The sequence below is a fragment of the Carassius gibelio genome, chromosome A15 (genome assembly GCF_023724105.1).
Source record: "Carassius gibelio isolate Cgi1373 ecotype wild population from Czech Republic chromosome A15, carGib1.2-hapl.c, whole genome shotgun sequence".
Classification (NCBI taxonomy): Eukaryota; Metazoa; Chordata; class Actinopteri; order Cypriniformes; family Cyprinidae; genus Carassius; species Carassius gibelio.
This window is the reverse complement of record NC_068385.1, coordinates 26,451,781-26,470,044: the sequence shown is the minus strand read 5'-3', so window position 1 is coordinate 26,470,044 and position 18,264 is coordinate 26,451,781. Positions and strand designations below refer to the sequence as shown.

Genomic DNA, 18,264 nt, shown 5'->3' with positions numbered 1-18,264 from the left:
GCGAGTGTGTGAGGTGAGTGAGTGTGAGAGTGAGAGTGAGTGAGAGTGATTGAGTGAGTGAGTGTGTGAGGTGATTGAGTGAGTGTGTGAGGTGAGTGAGTGATTGAGTGAGAGTGAGTGTGTGAGGTGAGTGAGTGAGAGTGATTGAGTGAGTGTGTGAGGTGAGTGAGTGAGAGTGATTGAGTGAGTGAGTGAGGTGAGTGAGTGAGAGTGATTGAGTGAATGTGTGAGAGTGAGTGTGTGAGGTGAGTGAGTGAGAGTGAGTGAGGTGAGTGAGTGAGGTGAGTGATTGAGTGAGTGAGTGAGGTGAGTGAGTGAGAGTGATTGAGTGAATGTGTGAGAGTGAGTGTGTGAGGTGAGTGAGTGAGAGTGATTGAGTGAGTGAGTGAGGTGAGTGAGTGAGAGTGATTGAGTGAGTGTGTGAGAGTGAGTGTGTGAGGTGAGTGAGTGAGAGTGATTGAGTGAGTGTGTGAGGTGAGTGAGTGTGAGTGATTGAGTGAGTGAGTGAGGTGAGTGAGTGAGAGTGATTGAGTGAATGTGTGAGAGTGAGTGTGTGAGGTGAGTGAGTGAGAGTGATTGAGTGAGTGTGTGAGAGTGAGTGTGTGAGGTGAGTGAGTGTGAGTGATTGAGTGAGTGTGTGAGGTGAGTGAGTGTGAGAGTGATTGAGTGAGTGTGTGAGAGTGAGTGTGTGAGGTGAGTGAGTGAGAGTGATTGAGTGAGTGTGTGAGAGTGAGTGTGAGTGATTGAGTGAGTGTGTGAGGTGAGTGTGTGAGGTGAGTGAGTGAGAGTGATTGAGTGAGTGTGAGTGAGTGTGTGAGGTGAGTGAGAGTGATTGAGTGAGTGTGAGTGAGTGAGTGAGTGAGTGAGTGTGTGTGAGGTGAGTGAGTGAGTGCAAGAGAAAATGTGTGTGTACCAGCAGGTTCTCTGGTTTGATGTCTCGGTGTACGATGTTCATTCTGTGCAGGTATCGCAGTGCTCCGGTCAGGTTGAACAGCATGGCACTGGCGTCTCGCTCTGTGTACTTCGTGGAGGAAGTGATGGCATCAAAGAGATCACCGCCCTGCAGAAAACACACAACACTGTCACACTAATCATACTGGGACTGCTGTGTGGTTGTGTCTAGGAGAGTGTGTGTGTACGAGCGTGTGTGCAAGTTTGTGAGTGTATGTGTGTTTTTGCTAGTGTGTACGGCTGACTGACCTTCACCAGCTCCATCACCAGGTACAGTTCAGTGGGCGTGTCCAGCTCCTCTATTAGCATGATGATGCTGGGGTGATGAACCCTGCGCAATATCCCCACCTCATTGGCTATCAGGTGCTCCTGTCAACACCAGTCAACCAATCAGAATCTCTGCTGTCTTTCACTGTTGTGTAGTGAGTGAATATGCAAAAATGTTTACTAGAAACTGTTTGATTTCAAAACTGCACAAATTTTAAGAAGTTGGAGTCAATAATTATAATTAACAAGGAAAAAAAATGTTTTTGTTAACTGAAACAAAATAAATGTAAATTAACAGAAATTAAATTAAATATTAAAAGCTTGAATTATTTTTGTTTAATAATAACTGAATACATTTATACGCATTTCAAACAATCTCAGAGGAAACTTATTCAACATCATTAATGTAATGAAGAAAGAGGGAAAGGCTTCAGACAGCAGAAGACCTGATGAGGTGTTTTACTGTTGAAGTGTTTGAAATGGTACCTTTCCGCTGCACTTGGCCTTGTCAATGATCTTCAGCGCATATTCCTGTCCTGTAGACCTGAGAGCAGCACACATGACATCCTCAGCGAATACATACAACATCTGCAGTTAGTTTGATCAATAATGTGTCCGTATTTACCTGTCCACACACTCTCGGACCACAGCGAAGTTTCCATCGCCGATCACCTTCCCCACTTTATACTTCTCAGTGATGACAGACGAATGAACTTCATTTCCATTCACTGCAGAGAGAGAGAACGTCACGTCACAGAGCGGCAAAACAACAGCCAATCAGAATGTACCTGATGTTTTTGACCAATAGAATAACACTGTGGGCGGAGCTACAGCAGGGCTGAGCAATATAAAACATAATTTTTATTCTTTTAGATGACAGAAATGCTATTCATGCTGTTGGACTAATAAAAATTAGAAAATTTAGCAACAAAATAAAATTACTCAAACTTTAACAATAATGTAAATGAAAACCGAGAATCTAAAAACAGACTCAAAATATTATATATTATATATATAGTTACAAATAAAAAGTTTTATTGAATATACTAACCCTTCAACAACAAAGTACAAATAGATTAACAAAATGTTATTTTATCTGAAGTGTGTGTGTGTGTGTGTGTGTGTGTGTGTGTGTTTTACCCTCTGGACTGAGGACCTCCTCATCGTGGAGGTCTCTGGTCGGGGATGAAGACGCTTCATGATCGGACGTCTAAAGAGGACAGATCACGTCAAACACACTCAGAGCACAGGTGTGCACACACACACACACACACTCACTTTCTCTCTCAAATACACTCACACACACACACACACTGACCTTCCGGCTGCATTGAGTTGCAGGGCTGCAGGGCGACTGCGATGACCTCATCGGTGGAGAGTCGCTCCTCGGAGCCTCATTGGCTGAAAACCGTCAGCATAAACACCATCAAAACTCAGGAGTAACCAATGTGTGTGTGTGTGTGTGTGTGAGTGTGTGTTACCTGATACAGGTGATTTTGAGCGCGGGACTCCGGAGCTCTTGGTCATCTTGGGTGGGACAGACGGCCGTGATTTCTTACACTCTGAGACAGACAGATGTGCTTTTAGACAGGAGTGTGTGAGCAGAGTCTGTCTCATAAATACGTGTGTGTGGATCTCACCATTGACAAACGCAGCCGCGGCACCCTTCCCCGCGTGTCCGATAGCAGCGTCATCCTGAGCGTAACGAAACTTCTCCAATCCACACGCAATGAAAACATCATCATCACCGAAGAAATCCTGCAGACTTGTCAACTACACACACACACACACACACACACACACACAGGCTTATTTCACTGGGGAGCTTGAGGTGATTTATTAGTAGTGCTGCAGGGCAACGATTAATCACATCCAAAATATATTTTTGTTTTGTTTACATAATATACGTGTGTACTGTGTATTTTATTTTGTACTGTATCCAAATACAAACTTATACAATAAATTATTGTGTATAATTGTAATAATATTTATATATTCATATAAATATATAATGTGTGTATATATATATATATAATACATATAATATACACAGCACACACACACACACACACACACACACATATATTATGTAAACAAAAACTTTTTTTTTAGATGCAATTAATCGCAAGTAATCATTGCCCAGTACTAATTATTAGCAAAGACTTCTATTCTAAAAATATATCAATAATAATAAAAAAAGTCCTTCAAAGTATCTTGGAGAGGCGAGATGTCACAGCATCTAACTACTGGGGTGCCTCAGGGCTCAGTTCTAGGACCACTTCTCTTCTCTGTCTACATGGCATCATTATGTTCTGTCATTCAGAAACATGGCTTTTCATACCACTGCTATGCTCATGACACTCAACTCTACCTCTCATTCCATCCTGATGATCCGACGGTAGCTATTCGCATCTCAGCTTGTCTAACAGACATTTCTTGCTGGATAAAGGACCACCACCTTCACACAAGCACATGTGTGTGTGTGCTTGTGATTCCGGCAAACCCATCGTTCCATCACAATTTCACCATCAAGTTAGGCACATCAACCATAACTCCTTCAAAAACAGCTAGAAGCCTTGGAGTTATGATTGATGATCAGCTGACTTTCTCAGACCACATTGCTAAAACTGTCCGATCCTGCAGATTTGCTTTATTCAACATCAAGAAGATCAAGTTCTTTCTTTCGGATCATGCTGCACAACTCCTTGTTCAAACTCTTGTTCTGTGGCTGGACTATTGCAATGCTCTCTCTGCAGGTCTTCCAGCCAATTCTATCAAACCTTTACAATTAATTCAGAACGCGGCAGCAAGATTCATTTTTAATGAGCCGGAAATAATACACGTCACACCTCTGTTTATCCATTTGCACTGGCTTCCAATAGCTGCTCGCATAAAACCATTACTTCAGACTTAAGTGCCTCTAGAAGCTTGCGTTCTGCAAGTGAACGTTGAATTTACTAAAAATGACGAAAATACAAAACAAGATTATAAAACCTTTAATCAAATTACTACAACACTATATAAATAATACTGAAATATCACTGCTGTTCATCAGATGAGATTGAGCAAATCTTTTATATATCAGTGGGATAAAATCACTGAGATACTATTTGTTTTTTCTTTTATGCCAAAAATCATTAGAATGTTAAGTAAAGATCATGTTCCATGAAGATATTTAGTATATTTTTTTACCCTAAATATATCAAAATTTAATGTTTGATAAGTAATATGCATCGCTAAGAACTTCATTTGAACAACTTTAAAGATGATTTTCTCAATATTTAGATTTTTTTGCTCCCTCAGATTTACAAATAGTTGTATCTCAGACAAATATTGTCCTCCGAACAAACCACACATCAGTGGAGAGATGATTTATTCAGCTTCAAATGATGCATAAATCTCAATTTCGAACCGTTTACACTGGTTGTGTGCTCCAGGGTCACATATGTCTATGATTTTTTACTACTGGTTTGATTGACTGGTGCTGTGAGCGACAGAGGTTTGTGAGGGAAGCCCTGTGTGAGTCTGCAGCGAGGAGTGTGTGGCATACAGATGAAGCTCACATTCACATTCACTGGGGCCAAGGGGAGACGCAGGTTACCACGGCAACCGGCACACACACACACACACACACACACACACACACACTCTCTATTAGTCCGTCACAGTTGGACAGCTGTGTAGTTTACTGTGAGACTCACTGCAGAAACTGATGGTTAATGCTCATGCAGCTTAACCCACTGTTTATATCTGTTTAGTGCTTCACTCTGAGTTCTGTTTTAAACTGGATTATATTAATTTGAAATTTTTGTTGTGTTTTAAAATTAATTATAAAAAAATTTCAATTGTTTTTTTTTTCATTTATTTTTTACACATTTTATTTTACACTCATGTTTTGTTTTAAAACTCATTTATTTTATTTGTATTTTTTTTTTTCAATTTAGTTTTGAAGTGATTTATTTTAATTTAATATTTGGTTGTTTTTAAATTATATATATTTTTTATTTGTTTTATTTTAATGTTAATTGTTTTATTATGAAATGGTTAAACATTTGTATAAATTGTATTTATAATTATACATAATTATATTTCAATTTTGTTATATATATAAAATAAATAATACTATATAAAAAGTAATTTGTTATTCACAACATAAATACAGTTTAATTTAATATATTTTAAATAAATCTTTTCAAATATTTAAATAAATTTTATTTAAATATTTAATTTTAAATATATAAAATAAATAATATATACAATTAAATTTGTATAAATAAATATTCATATATATATATATATATATATATATATATATATATATATATGTAAAAGTTTATAAATATATTTAATATCTATATTTCAAATTTGTAATGTATAAAATGTATAATATCAAATTGAATTTGTTATTGACATAACTCTTAAATCTGGGACAGTTTTTCATTCTTTAAAATCTGTCTACTTTGTTTTGCACAGAAGAAAGAAAATCAAGGACAATTCAGGGACAGTAAACGATGAAAAATTTATCATTTCTGGGCAAACGATCGCTTTAAATAGTCGTTTTTCTGTTGTTATTGTTAATTGAAACTATTGAAAATAGTTTTCAAATAATTAAAATAGTAAAATTTGGAAAATTTGGAAACTGAAAATTTAAAAGGTACTTACTACTAAAACTATATAAAATATATTTAAAAAAACGAGTTTTGAATTGAAAACTTGCTATAAAATAAAATCTAATTTAAAACAGCAGTGAATACTATAAACAGTGTAAAACTGAACTAAAGGAATAATAAACTCTCTTCAGGAAATACAAACGCTCTCAAAATAGTGCATGAGCAGGATGCAGCTATTACTAATAGATGATTATTGATCAGCCTGATTAACAAACGGACATGAGTGTGAACTGAACAGAAGTGTTAGGCCTTGCATCCTTTTATGTTTGTGCAATATAAATGTAGTTTTTGTTTTTCCGCACCTGTTTCCCGTCCAGCGTGTAGAGTCTCTTCACGACGCCGGAGTCCAGTTTGATGGCTTCGGTGATGTCTGCGAGCACCTGATCGAACGAGTGTGCTGTCTTCTTATTCAGCAGGATCCTCACGGCCTTCCTGGGCTTCACCCCGCTCCGGATCACCGTCACCAGTTTGGGTTTGATGAAGTCTTTGGCCTCCCTCGACTCTCCAGGTGTGCGCTGAGGCCCCGGACGCTCGGCTCCGCCCCCTGTGCGTCCAGCTCCGCCCCCAGGCCCCGCCCCCGCGCCGGGCCCCGCCCCCGCCAGCCGTGAGCCCCAGTTAGGGTTGCTGTTCTTGGTGTAGTCCACCTTCCTGTAGGGCTCGTTTGAGGCGCAGACATAACTCTCGCCTGCGGCAGGAACACACAGGATCAGCTCAGATATTTCTTATACGTCATAAATCAACAACACGAGCATGTGCACGATTCTTTGAGGCTGGGTAATGGTCACGTGCCATGCAGGTTAACAAATACAGTATTTCATCTTTTTAGTAAGTGTTGTATTTTAATTTATTTTAAAATGATTTATTAAAATTTTCGATTTTTATTTGGTTTCAAAAACTTTTTTTTGTTATTTCTATATAATTTATTTTATTTTTCACATTTATTTGAAAATAATTTATTGTACATTAAAATTTGTTATAATTTCAACTGTTTTCACTTTGCTTGAAAAAAAATTTTTATTTCTAAATTATCATATTTTTTTACATTTGTTTATTTTAAAATAATTTATTTTATTTCCCAATTAATCAAGTTATATTTTTATTTATTTTTTAAAATGTATTACTTTTTTATTTCTAAGTAAGTTGTTTTAATTCAACGTTTTTTGTTTTGTTTCCAAATATTTATTTTAATTTTTAATTTGTTTAACTTTTTTATTGTTTATTTTAAATCTTTTATCTTAATGTTACATTATTTTATTTTTTTTTTATTTTTTTTTTTTTCTAAATTATTTAATTCACTAAATATAACAAAAAATTTAAATGTGGACAAAACAGAAATGGGTTTAAATACTAAAATGACAACTGAAATATAACCATAAATAAAAACTATATATTTTTGGTTTTATTTTTTAATTATTTGGTATAATATGTAATTTTTGTTTAAATTGACATTCATTATTTTTTATTGGATTTAATTCTACTTTTTAATATATATTATACTAAAACTAAAACTTAAAAATTAATTAAAGCTATGTACTATTAAAAAAATATATAATTATTCATTTTATTTCAATAGTTTTGTTATGTAATTTATTAAAGTATTTCCAATCCTAGCACAAAGTAATAGATTTATTTAAAGTTGTTTATGGTTATGTTTTATGGTTGTTAGGATGTTTTGGCTGGTTGCTAGGGTGTCAGAAGCATCCCTCTGGTCATCTGTGAAGATGATTGATTGACAGAGAGTTCACAATCTGAGCTTAAATCATTCAGACAGTAAATGCATATTTAAGTAGTTTTTAATGTATCTTTTCCATGACAGTTTTCCACGAAAATATTATTATTGCACTATATTGAAGTTTTTTTTTCTTGAAATTGTACATGTGTCATCTGATAGTAATGATAGTATTCTTCCCCATCGCAGTATTTGGAGGGGAATGTTTCTGATGAGACTACTTCTGTATAAAGTAAGATTATACCATTTCTTTTCTATCATTGTTTGTTACTGGTCAAATGAGATGCAGGTAAATCAAATATTTCAAGTTTTTAGAAAGTGTTTTATTTTGATTGCTTTTAATTTAAAATTATTTATTGTAATTTTGCATTTAGATTTTTAAAAATGTTTTATTTAAAAAATGTTTTAATATTATTTTAATGTAACATTTTGTATTATTTTTTTATTAATTTAATAAAACATTTTTATTTACAATTTCTTTTTCAATTCCGATTCTTATGGATTCCCAGACTCGATTCCAGTGTGGTAAAAAAAAATGTGATATATATATATTATATATCTTTTGTGTATATATAATAGGAATAATATATTATTAGCAGTATAATGATATTTCGCTACACCTCATGTTGAAAGGAACCTTTAAAGGGCTTCGAACCTGCAACCCTTCACAGTGTGTTAAAGATCGCTTGACAGACGTCTATAAGCTGAGTTTAACACGGATTCTGATCTAAATCATGGACACAAACACTTCTAATAAACGTCTGTTTGACACGTGAAGGTCTCCGTGATGTAGCGGGTGTTTCCGTGAGCGCCTGACCTTCCTCGAGATCCTCGAGGCTCGTGATCCTCCTCGCGCCGTCCGCGCTGTAGATGTTGCGCACACCTTGCGGCAGGTGCAGGTTGTCGGCGAGCGCGCGCGTCAGCTCGGCCAGCAGCGCGTCCAGGGACCGGAAGCGGTCTCCGGACACCGCGTACACCAGACCCTTGAAGTAGCGGTCTCCGTTCCGGTAGAAGCGGACCTTCTTGGCGCGCTTCTCGGAGCTGAGCGCCTGCAGCGTGCGCGTGCGGTAGATGCTGCAGTTGGCGCTGTGCGCGGGGCTCGGGACCAGACTGCTCGCGCGCGAGCCCGACCCCCCGGCAGCGGCGCGTTTGGAGCGGCGCGCCTTGTCCCGCTCGTCAAAGTGCTCGAGCTCGATGCTTCTGCTGAGAGACATTGTCCTTCCCGGTGAACGTTCCTTCTTTCTGTTTCTATCGCGCGCTCTGATCGCCGGAGTCCGCTTTTGTCATCAGCGCGAGCGACGGACGCGCCGCTCTCCCCGCCGCGCGTTTACCGGAGGCATCATTTGCATCAACACAAAAGCGCCCGGCGTTTATGCCGCGAAACGAACGGAATGATCCCGGTAAATGACCGCGTCTGGCCAGCTGTTGCAGAAAACCAGGATGAGCGGGAGAATCCCGGTCAGACGCGGAATTCCAGAAAAGCCGCGTTAAACAAAAAAATCCCGATCCGCCCTTAAACCAGCGCGGCGCGTGCGGGGTTGATGCGCGCTCCGCGCTGTAACCGGGCAGCACGACTTCAAACGCGAGCGCGCTGCAGGTGATCGCTCGTGCACGTGGCGCGCGCCCGCAGTCTCCTCCGCGCGGTCTTAATGCCGTCTGACAGAAAGGGCCAAATTACTTCAACTTAATGTTGAAATATATCAATAAATCGTTCAATCATTAATTCATCCATCCATCCATCCATTCACTCATACAGTATATTTACTTATTTAATAAATATTAATTTGTTTAATTCATTAACTTATATATAACTTATTTATTAATTCAAAATGCTTAAATGTAATGTATTATTTGTTTATATATATACATATTCATTTATTTATTTAATTATTTAACATTTATGTATTTCCAATGCATTACATTTTCAGGGTTACAGATGTTGGCACGTATAATTGAGTGAATTAATGAATTAATATTTAATAATGCATTTATTTATGTATTTAATGAAGTATTTAATCATTTATTTATATATTTCAACATTATTTAATGATTTAATTTCGAGTAATTTGAACCGCCATGAATCTTGGTCATGCATGGAGGGAAAATGTGATGTTTGATATTTCTATTTTTAAAACATAAAAGTAGAGGTTTATTTTTATATTCCTTCTTTGAGTCACAAGTAAACTGCAGGATTTCATCAGAGAGAAAGAGAGCCCTCTCTTTTCAGAAAATCTGAACTCAAACATGAAAAATAAAATCAATCAATAAAATAAAGCAATTTATTTATTTAGGCAAAAAATAAAATAATTATTGACCCTTACAAACGCAAATGTGCAAATCATAAATTTAAAATACAGACAGTGCTTTTAAATTTATTTTATTTAATGCATAAAAAAATGCAATTCGTTAAGAATAATACAATTTAAGTAGAATAAAATATTAAGCAATGTCCAGTACTTTATTTATTAATTTATTCTTGTGCAAATAAAGAAAACGAAATAAACGTATTGCAAATCATAAATTAAAAACCAGACAGTGAAACATTTTATGTATTTAATGCATGCAAAAATAATTAATTAAAAACTGTAAAATTAGTAAAATAAAATAAGTAAAAAAAAATTAATAAAATACTAAGCACTTTCAAGTGCTTGCCTGCTTTATTTATTAAATGCAAAAGTGACAATTCATTCAAAAACTCAAGTAAAGTACAGTAGTAGTTAATACATGCAAATTAACAACTCATTAAAAATGTCCAAACTCAGTTTTTTTCTCTTTATTTTGTACTTCAGTTTGTTCCAACAAAGTACATCATACATGTAAATGCACCATAATGTTTTTAAATGAGGTAATGTTCTCCTGGATTTCTCATGCAATTGTCTCAACATTGTTTTAATGTTTCCTCAACCCTCTTTCTCTACACTAAAACTCCACACACAATTCTCCACAGACTCTTCATTAGAGTCAATCAAACACTGAGCTGCTGATATTCATAACTATGATCAGACATATACATAGAAATACCACAGTGTGCCTCCACTGATGTGCTTTTAATATTTCACTGATGAAGATTTCAATATCCGTCTGATTAGAGAATTAAAGCTCCTTTCATGGCAGTTGAATCGCTGTAAGACACTTCAGATTGTCTGAAAGCAGCACATTATTTAGCTTTGGTCCAGAGGAAGATCAGCCCATCAAACAAAGCCAAACTCAATCATTTACAGACTTCACCACTCGGATGCAATAAGGTTTGAGTTGAATTGATTTTTCATATTTAATATGTGCAATGTTTCAGATCAGGGTTTCTCAAAATGGGAGCAAATAATTACTTAAATCATAAATATGTAAAATATGAATTACTGATTTTAAAATTAAAATGCACACTGAAAATTAAATGACGATTCATAAAAATGTATAAATGTAAATAGTTTTTACATAAAAATAATTAAATTAAGATTCATACAAAAAAAAGTAATTTATATAAAAAATAATAATTTTTAATTAAAAAAAAAATTATTAAAAACATACTCAAAATAAAATGCACAAAATTTTACATTTTGAGAAATAATTTCAAAATAAAATACAAATTTTAATAATTATAAGTGAAATATAAAAAAATAAAACCTACAAAAAAAACTTACAAAAATTAAAGAATCCATAAAAATGAATATATTAATTAACAAATTATGAATAATGGAGTGATTCTGTTAATAAATAGTGCTGTATATGATCAATAACAGATAACACACACATTAGACACAGAAACAGATCCAGATGAGTCTGAGGTCACTGAAGACACCTGCTGGAAGACCTGTGTGTGTGTGTGTGTGTGTGTGTGCGCGTGCGTGTGTGTGTGTGTGTGCGTGTGTGTGTGTGTGTGTGCGTGCGTGTGTGAGTATGTGTGTGCCTGTGCGTGTGTCAGTGTGTTCATGCATACGTGCGTTTGAACAGTACTGAATTCATAATTGCCTTTAATAACATTTACTGCTAATTATTGCGACTTTACAGCTACAACTAACACAATATATCTGAATTATATTCCTAAAGCTACTATAATATTGGAAATAAACAGACCTGAGCGATATAACTGTGCGTCTCAAACCCCCTCCACTCTCAAAAGTGCCTTATTTGTGTTCATTTATAATTTGATTTTACAATTAAAAATAAATAAATAAATAAATAAATACTGAAAATGAAATAATTCATGAAAATGAAAAATTTTAATTAATTTAAAATAAAAAAAATAATTTATTAAATTATAAAATTGTAAAATGTACATCATTTTCTTACATAAGTCATAATAATGTTTAATTGATAAAAAAATCCTGCATCAGATGTGTGAGGAGTGATTGTTAATTGAAAATAACAATTATTAAATAAAAACGCTAAAAAAAGAAGAAGAAAACTTTAAATAATAATTAAAAATAAAAACAGCTAAAATAAAACACTTCAAAATTAAACATATCAAAATAATGTACATCAATTATTTTAAAACAAAGAACTAAATAAAACAGATGTTAAATTGAAATCATTTTAAAATATATGTTGTTTGTAAGTTCTCCTGTAATGTTTATGTTGTTTATGATTATGTCTGTGGTCATTATAAGTGTGTGTGTATGTATGTGTGTGTGTGTGTGTGTGTGAGAGAGAGAGAGAGAGTGTGTGTGTGTGTGTTTGTCTCAGGGTTTCTTTACTCTGATCTGTAGAACATCACTCAGAGCCGGACGCTTTCTCAACGCCTGAGGAGATAAAATTCACTTCATTCCAATCAGACACATATCCAATATTTCATATTGTGTGTGTGTGTGTGTGTGTGTGTGTGTGTGTGTGTGTGTGTGTGAGAGAGAGAGAGAGAGAGAGAGAGAGAGAGAGAGAGAGAGAGAGACAGTATGTGTGTGTGTGTGTGTGTGTGTGAGAGAGAGAGAGAGAGAGAGAGAGAGAGAGAGAGAGAGACAGTATGTGTGTGTATGTGTGTGTGTGTGTGTGTGTGTGTGTGTAACGGTGGCTGGTTTGACCTGTAGGTTGTTGATGATCTCCTCAAATAATCTCTTGGCTTCTTCACTGTCAGCGTCTTCGAAGTAATCAGAGATACTCAACTGAACCAGCACACACTTCAGACTCACACACACACCTCACACACACACACACACACACACACACACACACAGAAGAGCTGCGTTAGACGTGCATGAGCTCATCACAGTTTAGGTTTTAGTCTTGAATAAAGTAATCAACACACAAAATGACCATGCATCAAACAATCAAAACACTCTCACTAAATCGTTTAAAATAAAAACAAATAAAACACTTGCTAAAAATTACACCATGATAATACAAATTAAATAAATAATTTTACATTTAAAAACTTTTTTAATTTTTTTAAAAAAATTAAAAATAATTAAATCATAAAAATAAATAAATAAAATTATAAAACGGTCAATGTTCAGGCCCTTGAGGCGCGGTGTGTGAGTGAGTGAGTGATGCTCACTGCTGAAGTGCAGAAGGGCTCTGGAGGTGACCGGTGTGGAGATGAAGCTGAGCGTGTGCAGCTGCTGGAGTCCGTCTCTACAGATCTCCGCCGCTGACTCCTGGTTCACTTCATTCATGTGATGCAGCTCCAGCTCACACAGGTTCACACAGTTCCTCGCTGCAGAAACACAACACTCAGCTCTCACCTCGGCTCTCAATGCAGTACAAGTAATGCGACTTACGCCATCAGACTACTTTTTTCAAGTAACTAGTAAACAGTATTGGGAAGGTTACTTTGTAAATATTTACCCTATTTTAAAATGTAATAAGTAGTGTAACTAGTGCTAGAGTTAGAGGGACAAATAAAGGTAATTAATCAATAACTCGAAATAAAATTATAATAATTACATTTAAAGCACAAAATCAGACTTTAGCACTACTTTGAGATTGTTTTGAGGTTAAAAACTGATTTAATACTAGAAGATAAAATGACTATGATTTTAACAGTAAATAACTGTGAAAATGCTACAGTACGAACCTGTTGCATGGTTAACGGTAAGATCCTGTACAATTTACAAGAAAAAAAAAACTCGTAAATTGACTTTCCCAGAATTCTCTGTGTTGCATTTCAAATTTTCTTTGAATTTGATGATTTTTCTTTTAAATAACGATGTTTATTGTTAGTTTTTTTCTTATCAGTTATGTTTATTAGGGTTGTATGTTACATATAATGTTGTTAAATTAATGTTTATTTATGACACTGTGCATCTTCTCTATGTTATTATTTAAAGTTGCTCTCATCCCCACCTGCATTTGGTGGTTATCAGTATTTTACAAAAGCACAAAACAGATTTCATTAATATGTTGGTATATTAACATTATATCAGTTAATTAAATTAATTTAGTTAATCCTGTAAAACCTAAAATGTTGTTACCGTATTTTTTACAGTACAAATCCGCCAACCACAGCTGCCGTTTATTTTACCGTAAATTTTAAGGCATTTTATTGCAGTATTACATTATATTTTAAAGAAGCCAGTAACAATTTGTGAAAGAAGTCAATCAAATCTGTCTATGGGAGAAAACATTTGGATGTGACCCCCTTTGTAATAAAGATAAAGAACTGTAATTTAATTACACAATTACACACATTTATTTTGTAATTAAATTACGTAATTCCGTTAACAAGTCACTCCCGAACATTCCAAGTAAAGTAGTGCATTATTTTTAAATTTAGAAGGAAATAATTGAGTTACTTTTTTAAATAAGAAACATCAAAATCAATAAAGAACAGTGAAAAGCAACCGTAGAATATGAAGCAAATCTGCAATAATTAAAGGGTAAATAACCCAAATACCCTTTATGTATTTAATTCCATTTTATTAACCAATGTCGTTGCTGCTGAGCTTCGATTATTAAATTCAATCATACTAATTAGAAGTTATGGGATAAACAAACCTTTTCGAAGCTTTGTTTCCATCCAAAGCTGCGAATTTAACTTACTGTATGCACAAAATTGGAATATCGCATAAAACATTTGCGAACAAGCTCCGTATCCATCCAACGAGTCAAACCCTTTTTCGTTTAAAGTCAAAAACCACCTCAAGCGACCGTAAAAGCTTATTTTGCAAATTAAAGGGATTTTTATTTGAAATCAGGCGTTTCCATCGCACGTTTCTTTTGCGATACTTCAAAATGTGCATTAAAATAGGGTGATGAAAACGTCGTAACAAATGATTTGCAAAAGTTTCGAAGCTTCACAAAGCAGTGCTTCAAAAGTGGCCAAAATGTAGTTCTGTCAAAGGATTAATCACGATTAATCGTATCCAAAAGAATCTTTTTTGTTTACGTAGTATATGTGTGTGAACTAGGGCTGCAACTAACGATTATTTTGATAATCGATTAATCTGTCGATTATTTTTACGATTAATCGATTAATCAGTTTATGTACTTATATTTTAGTTTTTTCCATTTTTTCCCCAAGTAAATTATTAATAAAGGGTCTTTATCATTCAGCATAGATTTTTAAGAGATTTTAACCAATTGTAAACAATCCTTCGAAAAAAAGTGCCAATGGCATGAAATCTGAATGGAACTCACAATTTAAAGTAAAATCCATCAGAAGGTTGTCCAGAAAAAAAAATTGGGACACACACAAAAAACCTGCTGTGTGAAAAAGAGCAGTGAATACTTAGAAAAGAAGTGCATTTTAAATATACTCAAACATTTACCTCTCTCATTCAGTCATAATTAGGCTGCAAGTCTGAATTATGAACTGGTAAACGACAAACTGATAACATAACATGTTTGTAAAGCTTTAAATGTTAACTGTTAAAAGCAATGTTATCAGCTTTTACGACTAAACATTTGCAAACAACCTTGTACTGGAGAATCTGCACAAATAAAATTCTTAGGGGCCGTTCACATATCGCACCTAAAAACGCGTGGAAAACGCTAGTCGCGCCGCTTTCTCCTTCTTTCCAAAGCGCTCGGGCAGAAGCGCCCCTGAGGCGTCTGCCTTTGCTAAGTAACCATGACGTGCTCTCTCCATGACGTGCCCTCTCCATGAAGACCCGGAAATTTCAGCAAAGTATAAATGGATGCGGTGTGGACGCGCCTGGAAAAACGGGCGCATCGCACCGCGTGCGTGTCGCGACCGCGTCGCTTCCATTATGAGAGTGCATACTGCGCGCCTACATAGGAAATAACGAACTTGAGCACGCAAAAGACACGATATGTGAACGGCCCCTTAAACAGTTCAGTAGTGCAGAGTTTACAGGTTACTCTTCATTTTGAAGGCTCAAAGTAAAGTACTCCCACTTCCCGCTGAATGCTGCAGAGACGCTGTTCGGGAAGCACGTGACATAAAACGAGGCCAGCTATTGGCTATTCGCTACTTCACCTGCTGTACTGGCTGAGTAAAACCTCCGGTGGCTCATTACTGCCACACTTTGGTCACCGCAGATTTGAAATATGCACGAAATGAGCCGCTTATGGCAAATAAAATTCATTTAGCGACAAATCGATTACTAAATTAGTTGACAACTATTTTAATAATCGATTTTAATCGATTAAAACGATTCGTTGTTTCAGCTCTAGTGTGAACTGTATATATGTATTATGTACATATGCATTAACATTGTTGGTGTGGAAGGGCTTTTACATTTACCAAAAAAATAAGTTTTATATTAAGAATAAACAAGCCCAGCCCAGATATGAAAAGGAACTGAAAAGTAATGTATCACATTACTTTCCATAAAAAGTACCTAACGTAATTAGTAACTTTTTTAGGGAGTAACGCAATATTGTAATGCATTACTTTTAAAAGTAACTTTCCCCAGCACTGCTCACGCATCACCTGACCTGTCACTCACCCAGAGAGGCCAATCCCTGCACGCCGCAGCTGGCCCCGCCCACCCCCACACGACACAGGTTCGGCCAGCATCGGCCAATCGTCTGCAAGCAGCGGTTACTGAAGCGACTGGGCTGCAGGCTGCAGGAAACCAAGGCGGGAAATCAGTGGTCATGTGATCAGCGGTGACAGATTTAAAGACACAGATCCTCACCACGGCTGTAGAGGAGCGATGTGCAGCGTTGTGATGTTCCTGCATCCCGCTCCCAGAGCCCAGATCACCTCCTGTCCCGCCGGATCTGACGCGCTCCTGAACACATCACAATCAGCTGTGTGAAGCTTACCATTGATAACTATCTACAGGTGCCTCTAAAAAAATGTATATCATGAAAAAGTTATTTATCTTTTGTAATTTAATTCAAAAAAGCCAACGTATATTGTAGAATCATTGCATACTGCAATCAAACTTAAATATTTCAAGAGTTTTTTGTTTTAATTCTGATGGTTATGACTTACAGCTTAGGAAAAAAATAAAAAAGCAGGTTTAGTTATGCACTCAATACTTGGTTGGGGTTCCTTTCGCACAAATGACTGCTTCCATGCGGCGTGGCATGGAGGTGATCAGTCTGTGGCACTGCTGAGGCATTGTTGAAGCCCAAGTAGCTTTGATAGCGGCCTTCAGCTTCTCTTCTGTATTGTTTTTCAGATGTTACTTCTCTTCCTCTTCACAATACCCCATAGATTCTCTGTGAGGTTCAGGTCAGGGATGTTTGCAGGCCAATCAAAGCACAGTAATATCATGATCATCTGAAAGTGGTTTTGGCTTTGTTGGCAACTGCTAAAGTCCTGCTGCAAAATGAAATCAGCATCTCCATAAAGCTTGTCAGCAGATGGAAGCACAAAGGGCTCCAAAATCTCCTGGTTGATGTCTGCATTGACTTTGGACTTGATAAAACACAATGGAGCAACAGTAGGCAGACATCACAGCTCCCAAATCACCTCTGACTTCAGAAACTTCACACTGGACTTTGGATTCTGTGCCTGTCCAGTCTTCCTCCAGACCTTGATTTCCAAATGAAATGCTAAATTACTTTCATCTGAAAAGAGGACTGTGTGGACCACTGATCAACAGTCCAGTTATTTTCCTCCTTACCCCAGGTGAGATGCTTCTGACGTTACTCTCTGGTTCAGGAGGGTCTTGGATGCATGAATGTGACAGCTCTAGCTCTTTCCCTGAAGACGTCTGAGTGTGGTGACTGTCCACTCCTTGTGAAGCTCTCCCAAGTTCTTGAATCTGCTTTTCCTGACAATCTTCCCAAGGCTGTGGTCATCCCTGTTGCTTGTGCACCTTTTCCTACCACACTTTTTCCTTCCAGTCAACTTTCTATGAATATGATTTGATACAGCACTCTGTGAACAGCCAGCCCTTTCAGCAATGATCTTCTGTGGCTCCTCGTTGGTGTTTCAGTAGTTTTTCTCATAATTGTGGATGCATGTTCTAAACTAGCCCAAAAGGTACCCAGTGTTGAGACTCAAAATGAATCAAACTAATCAAGCTCAAAATGGAATATTTTTGAGATACTGATTTTTTTATTTTCCTAAGCTATAAGTCGTAACCATAAGAGTTAATACAAAAAAAAACCTCTTGAAATATTTCAGTTTGTTCTAATTCTAATATTTTGAGATGCTCATCTATCTATCTATCTATCTATCTATCTATCTATCTATCTATCTATCTATCTATCTATCTATCTATCTATCTATCTATCTATCTATCTATCTATCAATCTGACTACTTCTATCTATCTATCTATCTATCTATCTATCTA

At 36.1% G+C, this 18,264-nt stretch overlaps 2 protein-coding genes across 2 annotated transcripts in view; both read right to left on the bottom strand.

Annotated features, from left to right (window-relative positions):
- Positions 1 to 850: 850 nt before the first annotated feature.
- On the bottom strand, positions 851 to 9,211 carry LOC128028609 (serine/threonine-protein kinase DCLK2-like; the record flags this gene model as incomplete). Its single annotated transcript, XM_052615878.1, has 10 exons — positions 8,435 to 9,211; positions 6,191 to 6,573; positions 2,859 to 2,991; positions 2,700 to 2,780; positions 2,537 to 2,619; positions 2,359 to 2,428; positions 1,844 to 1,946; positions 1,705 to 1,762; positions 1,201 to 1,320; positions 851 to 1,060 (listed from the first exon to the last, which is right to left on the bottom strand). Coding segments are annotated over exons 1-10 (1,638 nt in total), but the record flags the coding sequence as incomplete, so codon positions are not given.
- A 1,164-nt stretch (positions 9,212 to 10,375) lies between these two features.
- Positions 10,376 to 18,264, bottom strand: part of LOC128029535 (F-box only protein 41-like) — an 8,862-nt gene continuing 973 nt past the window's right edge. Inside the window, exons 3-7 of the mRNA XM_052617365.1 lie at positions 16,650 to 16,745; positions 16,458 to 16,576; positions 13,103 to 13,261; positions 12,630 to 12,745; positions 10,376 to 12,353 (exon numbers count right to left, since the gene is read on the bottom strand). Of these exons, the coding sequence (XP_052473325.1) occupies positions 12,294 to 12,353; positions 12,630 to 12,745; positions 13,103 to 13,261; positions 16,458 to 16,576; positions 16,650 to 16,745 (550 nt within the window). The 3' untranslated portion in view covers positions 10,376 to 12,293. The remainder of the gene's footprint in view (positions 12,354 to 12,629; positions 12,746 to 13,102; positions 13,262 to 16,457; positions 16,577 to 16,649; positions 16,746 to 18,264) is intronic.